Source organism: Pantherophis guttatus, chromosome 2 (genome assembly GCF_059756535.1).
Source record: "Pantherophis guttatus breed Tessera chromosome 2, ASM5975653v1, whole genome shotgun sequence".
NCBI classification, from domain to species: Eukaryota; Metazoa; Chordata; class Lepidosauria; order Squamata; family Colubridae; genus Pantherophis; species Pantherophis guttatus.
In genome coordinates, this window is record NC_142064.1 from 138,763,057 (window position 1) to 138,777,430 (window position 14,374).

General features: G+C 41.3%; 1 protein-coding gene across 3 annotated transcripts in view; it reads right to left on the reverse strand.

Moving 5' to 3' along the window:
* Positions 1–5,039: 5,039 nt before the first annotated feature.
* The window catches only part of NR4A1 (nuclear receptor subfamily 4 group A member 1), a 42,718-nt gene continuing 33,383 nt past the window's right edge, over positions 5,040–14,374 (reverse strand). For all 3 annotated transcript variants that reach the window (XM_060688881.2, XM_034412401.3, XM_034412403.3), the window contains 5 exons: positions 12,097–12,226; positions 10,898–11,049; positions 9,008–9,210; positions 7,347–7,525; positions 5,040–6,287 (listed from right to left, as the gene is read on the reverse strand). In XM_060688881.2, coding sequence (XP_060544864.2) covers positions 6,031–6,287; positions 7,347–7,525; positions 9,008–9,210; positions 10,898–11,049; positions 12,097–12,226 — 921 coding nt within the window. In that variant the 3' untranslated portion in view covers positions 5,040–6,030. The remainder of the gene's footprint in view (positions 6,288–7,346; positions 7,526–9,007; positions 9,211–10,897; positions 11,050–12,096; positions 12,227–14,374) is intronic.

Here is a 14,374-nt window from a genome sequence, read left to right on the forward strand (position 1 = left end):
GGGAAAGAATGTCACATGTAAATGACTAACCCTGTGATTGATTGATGGGCCCGGGTACAGCAAGGAAACGGCTTTGGTCGTGTTGGTAGATGATCTCTGGAGGGCTCGGGACATGGTATCATGCTGCACCGGTTGGAAGAGTTAGGGGTGGGAGGCACTGTGTTGCAGTGGTTCTCCTCCTTTCTCTCTGACCAGTCGCAGTCTGTGTTGATAGGGGGGCAGAGGTCGACCCCGAGGCCCCTCATATGTGGGGTGCCGCAAGGGTCATTCCTCTCGCCCCTCCTGTTCAACATTTATGTGAAGCCGCTGGGCGAGATCATCCGTGGTTTCAGGGTGAAGTACCACCAGTACGCTGATGACACCCAGCTGTACATCTCCACCTCAGACCACCCCAACGATGCCCTTGAAGTGATGTCCCGGTGCCTGGAGGCCGTGCGGATCTGGATGGGGAGGAATAGGCTCAGGCTCAACCCATCCAAGACCGAGTGGCTGTGGTATCCGACGTCCCGATATAGTCAGTTGGTGCCATCACTGACTATTGGGGGCGAATCATTGGCCCGCACGGAGAGGGCGCACAACTTGGGCGTCCTCCTGGATTCATGGCTGTGTTTAGAAAAGCACTTGATGGCTGTGACCGGGAGGATTTTTCATCAGGTTCGCCTGATTCGCCAGTTGCGTCCCTTTCTGGATCGGGACTCCTTACGTACGGTCACTCATGCCCTCGTCACCTCCTGCCTGGACTATTGTAACGCTCTCTACATGGGGCTCCCCTTGAGGAGCACCCAGAGGCTCCAACTGGCGCAGAGTGCGGCCGCGCGGGTGGTAATGGGAGCGACATTGCATTCCCATGTAACACCCCTCCTGCGTGAGCTGCACTGGCTCCCGGTGGTCTTCCGGGTGTGCTTCAAGGTTTTTATTACCACCTTTAAAGCGCTCCATGGCTCAGGACCTGGGTACTTGCAGGACCACCTACTACCATCAATAGCCTCCCACCGGCCAGTACGCTCTCATAGAGAGGGGCTCCTCCAGGTGCCGTCGGCCAAACAATGTCGACTGGTGGCCTCCAGGGGGAGAGCCTTCTCTGTGGGGGCACCTACTATCTGGAACGAGCTCCCCCCGGAGATACGGAGGATCCCAGATCTGCGCACCTTCCGCCGTGCTCTAAAGACCTTTTTATTTCACCAGGCGGGCCTGGCCTAACTTTCTCCCTCTTTTTAACCAATTTTTAATATTTTTTAATATTTTTAATATTCAAAGTTTAAATTTGTTTTAAATTGATTGGGGTTTTAATCTGTCTGGGCCAAACTATTTAATTCGATTTTATTTCTGCTTTTTAAATTTTGTATGTATGTATTTTATTGTTGGCTGTTCACCGCCCTGAGTCCTTCGGGAGTAGGGCGGTATATAAATCAAATAAAAGTAAAGTAAAAATAAAGTATATATCAAAAGGATGTAAATATTAATTCCCTTTTCCAATAACCACTCCCTCATAACTCCTCCTTACCTTGACTCCACCTCCAATATTAGTCTTGGATTGACCCACACAGGGACTTGTATTTAAACAGAGCAGAGCCTACATATAATGTTTTCATCTGGATATCTGGAAGGCTTTCAGCCCCTAAGCGATTCTATATATTATAGAAGAAATTATGGGAGAATTTTGGTTTGTACCATTTCTGGTTCCAGAAGAGGTTTAATAATACTCTTGCAAGCATTATCATGCATAAACAAGGAGAAAGGTTTCCATTTTCCCCTCTCCCATGTGTGACAATGTACTTATACTACTTGCAGAGAAGGTGTTTTAAAAAAAATAAAATAATAACTGGTATGTAAGCAAGACCAAATGAAGAATAGAAAATAGACATGGCAAAGCAAAATATTACAGTACATTAAAACAAAAAAATAAAAAACAGCAGGCAGAGCAAATAACCTGACAATGACTAAGAGCAGGAAAGCTGAAGAAAGAGACAGAGTGGCTAATTTTGACTGTACAAGATCAAGCCTTAAGAACAAATGCATACAAAACCAGAATTGAGAAGACAGCAACAGACAGCAAATGCTGCTTCTGCAAAGAAGCTGAAGAAATAATGGACCACTATAAGCAAAGTTAGCTACTGCAAGAAGTTTGCACAAACTGACTACAAAGAAGGGCATGACAAAATAGCAACAATACTTGCAAGAAATACTACTTAGCTGCAAGCAAGAAGTGGCAGGACCATAAAATAGAGAAAGTAATAGAACACGAAGAAGCTAAATATTCTGGGACATTAGAATTCAAACAGACAAGCACCTGCCACATAACACCCCAGACTTAATAACTGTCAATAAGAAAGACAAAAAAAGTTGGAATAGTGGACACTGCAATACCTGAAGACAGCAGAATAGAAGAGAAAGAACTGAAAAAACATCACAAAATACAGACCAGCAAATTGAAGCAGAATGACTGTGGCAAAAGGAGGCAAAGATAGTACCAATAGTAATAAGCTTTTTGGGTACAATCACAAAACAACTGGAGCACCACTGGAACACCATCAGCACTGACAAAATCACCATCGGTCAATTGCAAAAGGCAGCTTTACTTGGAACAGCTTACATCCTGCGACAATACCTTTAACACCATCAAACAACAACATTTGCCTATCTCAGGTCCTTGGGGAGATCTTGATAGGTGAATGAAAATGCCAAGTCCAGTCTAAACATCTGGCTGACTGTATGACCAACCACAATAATTTATTAAATTTGTATGAAACACAGGGAAAATACAATTAAATAATATTCACGCAGAATGTTCCCTGCCTCCCAAAAAGGAGAAGACAAAACTCAAAAACAGATCACCAAGGTAACAAACAGTTACTCTAGTTACATTTGGAATAGACTGATGGGGTCTGGCTCTCGTTTTCTTTCTTTTTCCTCTTTTTAATAATAATAAAATAATCTACAATGGTTAGGGTTGGAGGCTCAATGGACAGGTAGGAGAAGTCTTGGTCTGTAAAAAGATATTTTTTGAGCATTGAGCCACCTATTTTTGGGGGGCTGCTTTAGCCACCCTTTTTCATGCCAAGGTTCAGAAGAGAGAAGTAACCTCAGCTAATCAAGTCCTAAAAAGGTAAGCCGACCAACTCAACTTGGTATGGGTTGATGGCGTTTGACTTCCCTCCCAACCTAAGTGTTTGGATTTCCAGATTTGAACTTGGATCTGCTTAACTATGCTTTGTGGAGGTATCTTATGCAACCCAGAGTTTCCAGTGGTAAAAAATCTATTATTTGGTTCATTCCAGTGGTGGGATTCAGCCAGTTCGCACATATTTGGGAGAACCGGTTGTTAACTTTCTAAGCAGTTCAGAGACCCAGTTGTGGGAAGAAATCTCCTTTTGTTTTTTTCTACTTTACAGGGCTAATCCTGTAAGGAAGGCAGGAAGGAAACATTCTGGTGTTATTTCTAGCCTAATCTTTATTGCCCCACTTATAAAAACTGCCTCTCTGGTTAACCCTTATTACATTGTAACAGCTAAGGCAAAGCACCCATCGACGTGAGTGATGGTGAGTTGGCCATGCCCACACGGTCACATGACCACTGAGCCACGCCTACCCAGCTGGTCATTAGGGCAGAGAACCGGTTGTTAAATTATTTGAATCCCACCACTGGTTCATTCCAAGTAATGTTTGCCCATTCTCCAGCTTTTCTTATCTTCAAAGACATTAAGGCAGCATGAGGATTCTTTTTTAACTTGAAATAGTTGTTTGAAATCAGCTAAAAGTGGCTGTCCATGACTTCAAAAAAGACATGAAAACCTTAAAATAGCACAATGTTACAATATTTTTATAAATATTTCTAGAAGTTGTCCTATAGAAGCAAATCATGAAAAGGTTCAGTATCTTAAGACAAGCTGTATACTTGCTAACATATGCAAATGAGTGAATGTGCATTAAATGGATGTGGATAAGAGCTGGATTCATATGCTATGCAAAGCCAGAATGAGAATATGCAAAGCTAGAATAAGCCAAACTCAGCCATTGTATATTAAAATCTTAAAATTTATTATATGTAGCTATATCAGTTTGGCTTATTCAAAAACATGATTACAAACTGTGGCTTACAGCAAATCTGTGAAACCTACAGCAACTGAAAGCACTGAAGAAAGCAGAACATTAGTGTGAAAGTCACATCACAAATGGTTTGGAGTTGCACAGACAGCCTGCTGAAGTCCTTGGTACTCTCTGAATTTAGTTATTTGCTTGCAAATGATGAAGCTTCTTGGTAACGTTATCAATGCTAGTACGTATGGGGTTTGCTCCCTATTTATATGCAGTAGTTTGCTCTGTCAGTATTGATGGAAGTATGGTTTTTCTCCTTGGTAGTTCCTTGATTAGGGTATTGTTTTCTGTTTGTTTGTCTGGTGTTAATCCCTGCTTATCTGGGTACAAGCTTCTGGAGAGAATGTGTTCTGTTCTTTTTTATTTTCTTCTTAGCTTTATGTTGTCTCTTTTGAATGGCGTATAAATAAGGTTTATTTCTATTGAATGGTGTGTAAATAAGATTTATTTCTATGTGTTTGCTGATGGCAAATTTGTCCGAATGCCAAACTTCCAGGAATTCCCTAGAGGTTTTGGATTTGGTTCAGACAACCTTCTGTGCAAAAGGCCCCAAATTGATCACCCAAGCACCAAACAGGGTTGAGAAAAAACCCTATCACTGCTTTCTATAAAAGTATAAAATACCATAGGAAACAGTGTTAGTCTCTGACCTTAAGGTTGTTTTTTTTCTTTCCTTTCTATTCTGGCTCTTCACTTCTATGCTGGAGTTGAAGCATAGGGAATGAGAACCATGCTTTCCCCAGCACATAATTATCTAGTTTCACAGAACTTGGGCTACTCTAGGCATATAAATGATCAGGCACATAAACAAGTGGGATTAGGAGTTACATCTAACCTGGATAATCTTTTTTATTCAATATATTAAATATATATATATTTATATATATTAATAATTGGAAAAGTCACATACTGGAAATTGGAAAGCAGGGATAGACAAATATAAATGTCAAAAATGGAGGACTTTACAATACAAAGTTATTTACATAGAAAGACAGAAGGTGTCCTGCAGGTGTAGAGTGATACACAACTATTGGTGGCTCAAGACAAAGAGCCTTCCTTTCCTCTGTATTTACAAGCCAACCCATCGTTCTTCTTATATACATCTTTTACAAAGAAATTACTCAACAGAGCAAAACGGCCACTGTCTAAGCGGAAGGCGGGAGGGACATATGCTTATTTACGGCAAAACTCTCCCTGAACTCTACCCCCCACCCCCAGTTGCACCAAGGACAGGATGCAAGCAGTTTCTAGGCCGAGGGGTTGGAAAACTTCACTTGCCAAACCTGGGCATGTAATCCAGGGCTGATGACAAGGTCGAATAAGAGAAGGCAACCTTTTTTTTAAAAAAAAATTTTTTAACTGGCCTTCAGCTGTCAAATCAATGTAAATGTTCCATTCGTGACACAGACAGTGGCTCCATGCAACACTATGGAAGAGGGGTGCTGGATTGCACGCAGAGCTGTTGGCAGGTCCTGGAACAAGGCAGCATTGTTTAGGGATTGTGCACGTAACCCGAGAAGGCACACAGGGCTTTCCCCACAAGTAAAAAAAAATAAAAATACAAACTCCAAGTTGTCCCAAGTTCAGAGAGAATTACATGGCAATTCTTAATGTCCCGGTAACCTCTAAACGTCAAGGGAATGAGGGGGAAAGGGCGCGTACAGTGCTTATGGTTCTCAGTCTCCAACCATTGGACTAACATTTTAAAACACTCTTCTGGAAATGTCTCTGGAAATGTTCCTGCAAACTTCCCTCTGGATGGAAGGTGGCAGAACATTCTTTCTGCTAGTTTTTTCTCTCCCTCCGAGGAAGAGAAACGGTGACGGCGGTGGTAGTAGTAGGAGGCAGGATGAGGAGAAACCCAAACAAAGCCACTCTCCCCCAAAGAAAGCACCATTTGGTTCATGGTGGTGGTGGCTTCCTTTCACCTTGTCCTCAGAACGGCAGCGTGTCCATGAATATTTTATCCACAATTGGAGGAGGGGGCACCAGGTCTTCTAGCTTCAAGTAGAAGATGCGCTGTAGGCCTTGAGTGCAAAGGGTGCGGAGCTCAGGAAGTTTGCCCAATAACTTTGAGAGGCAGTTGGGCTGTACCTGCTCACTGGTGATGGAAGTCACGTGGTCCTTAAGGCAACTGACAATGCGGTTCTGGAGGTCTTCAACCTTCTTTGGCTCCTTTAGCCCATGGCGATCTAGTTGAGACATCAGAGTTGGGTAAGGAACCGGGAAGAAGTTAGTCATTAAAGAAATCAACTCGAAGAAATCAAATCAAGTCTCATTTCAAAGCGCTTAGATATACATTTTCTGGAATTTATTAACAAAGCTCTCTAACCCTGACTTTGTGCTGTGGAAACTAATGGGAAGCTGAGGTTTTTATAGAAACATTCTCAGTTATCTCTATGGAGATTCTCAGTCATCCAGGTCATGGTTGCTCCCAAAGTGCTTTTTCAGGAGGCAACTGGACTTTCTGATTTTTCTTTGAAGACGTTTCACTTTCTCATCCAAGAAGCTTCTTGGAGCTCTGTGCTGAAGAAGCTTCTTGGATGAGAAGCAAAACGTCTTCAAAGAAAAATCAGAAAGTCCAGTTGCCTCCTGAAAAAAAAAAACCTTTGGGAGTGTCGTTTTTATAAATCTATGTCTCACCAGCTACATCAGAACAATCCTGCCTTGTGTTTCACAAAAAATAAACACAGCAACAAGAAATGTGAGGCCTTCCTTTGGACATATCAGTTTCATCACATAAAGAGAAGTGTACAAAAGTTGGGATTCTATGAATCTTTTTTTCCAGGGATCTCCAGCAAATGCTGCCTGAACCACATGGTTTAAGATGACTAAGTTGATTATTTTCGACCCCCCTAATACTAGATCCTATTCCAGGGACAGAATGTTTGGTCCTAATGTTACTAACTGCAACTCCAGACAGTTATGATTAATGATGAGGGATGCTGAGGGTTGCTATTTAGCACCTAGACATCTATGTTACAGACACCAGTTAAGGATATTTTCACATATCTGGAACCCCTTTCAATAAGGCCTAACAATTCTGGCTCATTGTAGAGTTTAGAATCTCTCAATTTCCATATTCCTAACAAGCAGAGTTGTTCCTTGTGCGTCCAATCACACTTGGCCAAAAATTCTATTGATCTTCTTAGGATTCCCCTCACCCTCCATTCTATGCTGTATTTCCTGCTTGCGTGTCCCTCTGTCCGCTTGTCCGTATGTTCTTCTCAAGAGCCCTCCTGTCCACCTACCTGTAATTATGACAAGTGCTGCAAGACAGGAGAAGGAGGGCACATCAATGTTCATGCGGTGAAGGTTCTGGGAAAATTCTATGATGGAATCTATCCATTCTCCAAAACCCCGGACACACTGCATACGATGCAGCACAACGCCGTTACAGAAGATAAGTTTGCCTTCTTCTGGCTTGGATCTGCAAGAGACAAAACATTGTGTAGTCAGAGAAGAGGCTCAGAAACAGACACCTGTAATGAAATATGGTAGTAATGGCAGAACTATGCAGAAGATCTCAAATTCAACCTCTGGCTTCTCCAGGTAGGGCTAAAATCAACTCATCACCACAGACCCTATGGATTAAGGTGACAGTTAAGTGCCCAGCATTTCCTTCCTTACCAATTGTGGCTGGGAAGGGGCGGCCCACTGAATCTAAGCAAGCGTGGGTGGCTTGTGCTAGTTCTAATTATCACATTTAGAGTTGCTTGCGTTAATTACATTTTTATTTGCTGCTTCTCAGAATGAATTCAGGGCAGCAAATATAGCTCTTGCATGCATCAACAGATATTCTATTTTCTTCTCTCAGCTACATTGCAAGGTGGCTAACCCAAGCAGGTGTCATGAAGCCAAGATAAACTTCACACCAAGCCGGTTTAAGCTTTGTCCCCTGGTCAAAGTCTGACATGCTATCCAATTTATTATCTCAACAGATTTCCTTTCTCATCTTGCAGGATTACCTTGCTACTTTGAATATTGCTCTTACTTTGATACCTGCAGCCCCTAATGTCTCTCTAATGTCATCTCTAATGTCCTATTGATTTATTTATCTGCACACACACACACACACACATACTCTCTCTTTCTATTTTAAATATCCTGAAATGTTAATTATACAAGCATAGGATAAAAGCAACATCACTTTAAAAAAATCCTTTTAAAAATCCCTGCCCAGAAGTTCTCTATTTTACTGAACCAGGAGAGTGAGTTCATTCTTACTGGCATCATTGTCCATGGCAAATACTCACTAGCTATGAGGAGTATAAATCAAATTAATGAAATAATTCAAGTAGGCAGCCATCATATATTTTAACGTTAGTAGTGGTAAATGTCTATAGAGATTCACAGTCATCCAGGTCATGGTTGTCCCAAAGGTGCTTTTTCAAGAGGCAACTGGACTTTCTGGTTTTTCTTTGAAGATGTTTCTCTTCTCATCTGAAAACCTGAAGAAGCTTCTTGGATGAGAAGCAAAACATCTTCAACAAAAAACCAGAAAGTCCAGTTGCCTCTTGAAAAAGCATCTTTGGGGTAGTAGTAGTAGTAGTAGTAGTAGTAGTAGTAGTAGTAGTAGTGATAATGATGATCAATACTGAGGATGCAAAAGTCATAAGGCTATGGTAACTACAATTTCCTTGTTCTGATGTTCAGTTTGGAAAAAGGTCATTGAAATGCACCGGACGTCCTCCAGGTGGAACTTATCCACAAAAGGCATCCCAACCTCTTTTTGCTGTGGTCCTTTGATGTTAAGGTAACATTTTAAAACGATGCTGCACAAAGTTATAACTCAAAGCCACTGAATGGTTTCACGTGAACTGTTTCTAGATTGCAAAGGCTAGGAACCAGATGGGGCTAACAGACATGATGCTTTGCTATTTAACTGAAAGGCGTAGCTATGACATGATACCTGTATGCTAGCCGTAGAATGAAGAGCTCCAAAAAAGCAGATTCCAAAAGCAGGTCCTGGTCTTCTTTTGGAAGCTCTAAGAAGCCCTGAATCTTCTCTGCCCATTTCCGGATCACGTCCATTGAGCCTGTTAATAGGTCATAGAACAGCTGCACATCCATGCAGTCCTCCTTCTCAAACTGATAAGAGACAGATTCCTGGAACTGACAACACAAGCAAGCAAGTAAGTCTTTAGAAAAGAAGCAATGCATTTCTTGTGAGGTGGCAAGCAGTTATTTTCTTGAAGTCAGCAAGACACGTTCTAGAAGTTGCACTGAAGAGTTCCTTTATTCTCTAAGTGACCAAAGTACATCCTATAAAATCCCTTCTGGCACTCTTTGTTTCTGGCAGGGCTATCTAGTATGAAGAGCTTCGGCATTGTAGACTATGTGCTCTGGAGCAGGGGTGTCAAACCTGTGACGTCACGTTGCTTGACGTATTGTGATGTATTGTGACTTTTTTCCCCTTCGCTAAACTGGGGGTGGGTAGGAGTGGGCCGCATGTGATGCAACCGGCTGCCGGGCTGCGAGTTTGACACCCCTGCTCTAGAGGGTGGGCAGGAGAGGCCACATAAAATTAAAAATGTCAGCTTATTTAACAAGTTGGAAAGTGAAGAGTTTGCTCCTAGATTATCTGTCAGGCTATTACAAGATGACTGTCAATAATCAAGTGTAGTAAAATATCTGCTTCATCGTTAGTCATTCCTAGCTGGGAATTCTGGGATCAATAATCCAAACATGTCATGCATGCTATACATAGGTTTCTTCTCTGCACCATCATCAGGGTCAGATATGAAAAATCAAACCTGTAAATGTTCATATATGGTAATTGAATCTATATCCCATGTTCTATTAAATGTTCACTTTTAACAATGTCAATTAAGACTTGACATTGCAAAGTTGAATGCCCCTCATATGAGGAGGACAGTGGCAAAATTTCTATCTGTAGTTTTAGCCCAAAGGAATTGGCTGGTTCCTCCCACACAGCTTTGTTTTAATGTAATATATTCATATTTCTATATAAAAATTTCTCCTTAATTGCTGTATATGTCTTAATGCTTATTGGTTGGTGTTGAACTATAAATGAATAAATACTAATAATCTCAACTCTTCTAAATGTCACCAAGTTGGGGATGTCCAATGTATACAAATAGCCCATAAAATGTAGCCACTGAACAATAACAATCTGTTCAAATAATAGTCCCCCAAAAATAAACTAAAGAAGTCATGGCTGTGAAGTGAAGTGACAGCTGCCACCTTGCAACCTTAGATGGTCTAAGTAAGTATTATGTGCATGATTTTTAAAACAAAAAGATATAGATTCTGAACTGGCCTGAAAACTTCTAGCTAAATGGTGACAGAGAATTTTAAAAAGTAAATAGATATAAATTACATGAATCCATACAGGACTGTCTATCACTGGCTAAAAAGACATATGAACAATACTGGATGAGAGACCTTGGCATGATCCACCATCATTCTTCTGATGCCACTTACCAATTTAATTTGGCAGAGGCATTTCAGGCATAAATATTTCATGCGATATGTGCCTTTCTCTGAGCCACACATGGCCAGGCCAATAAACCAAGTGTGCATTTTATAAAAAAAAAGCAAAGTAAAAAGGGGGAAGAAATATCCACTGCCTTCTGTGTAAGAAGCAGTAAGTAAGTACTGTAAGCAGTAAGAAAGAAGTAAGAAGCTTCCAGATTCATTATGATCAATTGATGGTAAGAGGACTGGGGTCCAAAGCTATCAGCATATTTTCTCACTTCTCAGTTTCAGAAATTCAACCCCCCAAAAGGCTAGTGTCTAGGGCACAGAATCTCGCATTTCCAAAGATGTAGAGAAATACCTTGGAATAGTCAAGTTTGGTAGCGCTGGGTACAGAATCTATGTGTGCTCTCACAAGAGAGGAGATGAGGCTGACCGGTGAAATATCTTGAGCTTGTTTGGGCTTGGAGGGCAGCCGACCACGTCGGCCTTTCAAGCTGTCTGTCCGCACCACTGAAACAAGAGGAAAAGGGAAGGGGGAACAGGAAGATGAGGAGAGGATTATAGGCAAGCAAGCGCTATCACCAGGAGAAGCCCACAATCTAGGAACAGCTGCTTCTGTTTTTAAAAACAATCAAGGACCACAAACTGAATCTCAGCCAGAGGCATATGATGTTAGGCTTCCGTGCAGCTTAGCCACCATTCAATGGGGTTTAGAGCTGTGCGGCGTTTTATACATTATGAGGGCTTTTTATTAAGGGCAGAATGCAGCATCCTCTTAAAAATTGGATTTGTTTGGGTTTGACTTAGCATGTATCCGAATGCTGATATTCCGGCTTATCTTGCTTTATGGTTTCATTTGATGCATGATTTATTCAACAAATCGCACCACGGATTTAAGCAGGGCATGACCCTGGTCAAAGACTCTTAACATCCTAGGAACTACTCTGAGCAGCCAGAGGAAGTGGTTAGAAGCTCCAGTTTCCTTTCACTAAATTTTCAATCTTAGAAAAATCCATAGTGCAATGTGTGATGTTCATTTCCATTGATTGCCTCCTGTCACAAGGCTCTGAATAGCTCAATTCTAAATATGACGGTATTAACGGCCAAAACAAGGTACTAACCCTCCTGGACTGAAACCCCCACCCTGATATTGTACATAATACAGTTCATGTTGTTTGGCTTAGCACAAAAAGCCAGGCAACTGCTCGTACTGATAAGTCATTGTTGAAGAGTGGATGTTTTCGACCATTTCAGCCCATCCTAAGGCTACAAAGAGGTTTTAAGCCCTCCTTTGCAATTACAGGTGCTGGATCAGGCAAATGAATTGCATAACAAATCTTAAATCTCCTTCTCCTCCTCCTCCTTTTCAGCCAGTTCCTCTTGCAAATATTTAATTTGCTCTGGGAGCCAAATATCGAATTCCAGTCTCTTGCAGCCCTCTTTAACCTGGAACCTTACAGGCATGTGGAAGCTCAACTATTAAAATGCCTCCCCAACCTGGATTTCAGAGGACCTTAGGATGAAGAAGGCTAGTGAACAAGAACGAACATGCCTCACCTTCTTTGACCATTCCCACAGCAAGGCACTTCTGGAACCGACAAAACTGGCACCGGTTTCTCCGCCGCTTGTCCACAGGGCAATCTTTGTTGGCTAAGCAGATATATTTGGCATTCTTCTGTACTGTGCGCTATGAGAGAGAACACAAGATTACACCGTTATAAATAAAGGGCATTTCAACCTTGGTTACAGAGAAACTAAGAAGTCTAACCAGAGATAGATTTCTTGCAACATTTTTACAACCTTGGTTTCTCATGTCGTAAGTATGACCAAAATCTCATGTTCCATCTAAGTGCAATGCGCAGCTAGACCTGCATATCTCCATTTGCAGGTAATAATATTCTAATGTTGCCGAAATTGAAGCAAGAATTTCAACCCATCACCTCTGCTAAGAAAGAATGCAAAATGCTTCTGCTTTAACAGAACTCCCAGCAGCTCCAGCCTGCATTGGTAATTGTGAAGGTTTGTTAGAAACAGTGGTTCAACATCTTGAGGGTCCAACATTACCCACCTCTTTGCATTATTGGATTATGGTATCTACATACCGTAAATCACACACCCACACATGCACCCAGAGTCAAGAGAGGAAAACATTTTATCTAAGGTGACAATTCTTTTCGTGATGTTACATGTATGACAGCCTTAGTGCACCTAAAATCACTGTACAGATGATTCAGGAATCCAAATAATACAAAATACTTTCAAGTATTTTGGAAAAGCAGTGATACATCTGTAAAGTCCTCTTTCCATTCAATTGATAGAGATGCAAGGGAAGCCAAATTCTTCAGAAGACAGCTCTTTATTCATCCATAGGCATTAAACCTCTATCGTTTTCCCAGTTTCTAATTTTTTCCAAATTTGTTCATTCCACCTTGGCATTTTATTTTTTAAAAAATCTACGTGGAAATGTACACACATGTTTCTAAGCATTCCTGCATTCAAGTTTCTTTACTTTGGGGTTATTTATAAGTCTTGGCAGTAGGTCATTCAGAGAAGGATAACACGGTCATAGTGGGATCGTGGACATGTATCGATAATACAGTAAAATGTCACTTCCTTGGTCAGCAATATTTAACCAAAGGCAGGGCAATCAAGGTAAGTGTTGGGAATGCAGAAATGCCTAGAAAGTTGGAGAGCCTGCATTTCTTCTTCCATTTCTTCTTTGTTTTTGAGACTGAGTGGGGGCTGTTCTTTCCTTGGAGAACTAATGTCTTTATGTCCATAGCATTCTCTCCTCCTATTTTCCCCCAACAACCACAATCTTGTGAGGTTGGTTGGGCTGAGAAAGAGGGACTGACTTCAAATTACCCAGTGAACTTGCATGGCTGAGGGTAGGTTAGGACCCGTGTATCCCTGGTGCCAGCCCAACTATGCCCAAGACGCCTCAGAGGCTAGACCTGCTCCCACCGTTGCCTAGTAACGAAGAATAAAGAGACCTGTCTGGGCCTAGCGTTGGCTGGGAAACCCAGCCTAGAAACAGGCTGCAAGCAGAGATGGCAAGATCAAGATATCAGAGAGATTTTTCCAGTGCCGAAGCCTCCACTGACAAGAAAAGACAAAGAACTCTAAACCTTCCTAAATTAAATATGGAAGAAACTTTAAAATGGGCACAAAGATTGCAATTATATCTGCAAGTTACAGATCAAGTGCAAGAGTCAGAAGACTGTACACATTGTGTAGATGGTGCACTGTACAGGAGAGAAAGCTTTTAAAAATCCTATCTGCAGCAAACAAAACATTAGCAATAGCTATGTTGTTGGTTTGAGCTCAACCAACAACATAACTACCAACCCAAGCTACTAGTATTTGAAGACATTTCAATTAGCAATAGCTCTCACTGTATTTCAAATGGATTGGAAGCCTAGCAGAAGTCCTGTTTTTCAATAGATCCAGTTTTGGCAACTTCCTAACAGCCACTAGATGGCAACACAGAGAGATAGAACCTGTGTCTCTGCCACCATCTCTTGGTCACCTGAATGTTTGCAGCCAGTGTATGGAAGAATTATTCCTAAAGAAGCATGAAGATTAAGCTAATGTCATGATAAGAGAAAAATCTCAACATTGTAAATTTGGAACCACCACAGTGCTAATGCAACATTATATTGGAAAATACCATAAAATAAACACGACCTCATTCTTAATTACTGGGCTATATAAAATGTTTAAGTGTATTTATGTTTTGTATATAAAATGTGGCAGTTATTTTACATTAAACATTGCAAAGTAAGCAAGAGATAGTTTACTTTTCATGTAAGTTAATATTTATAAGTAAAACAGA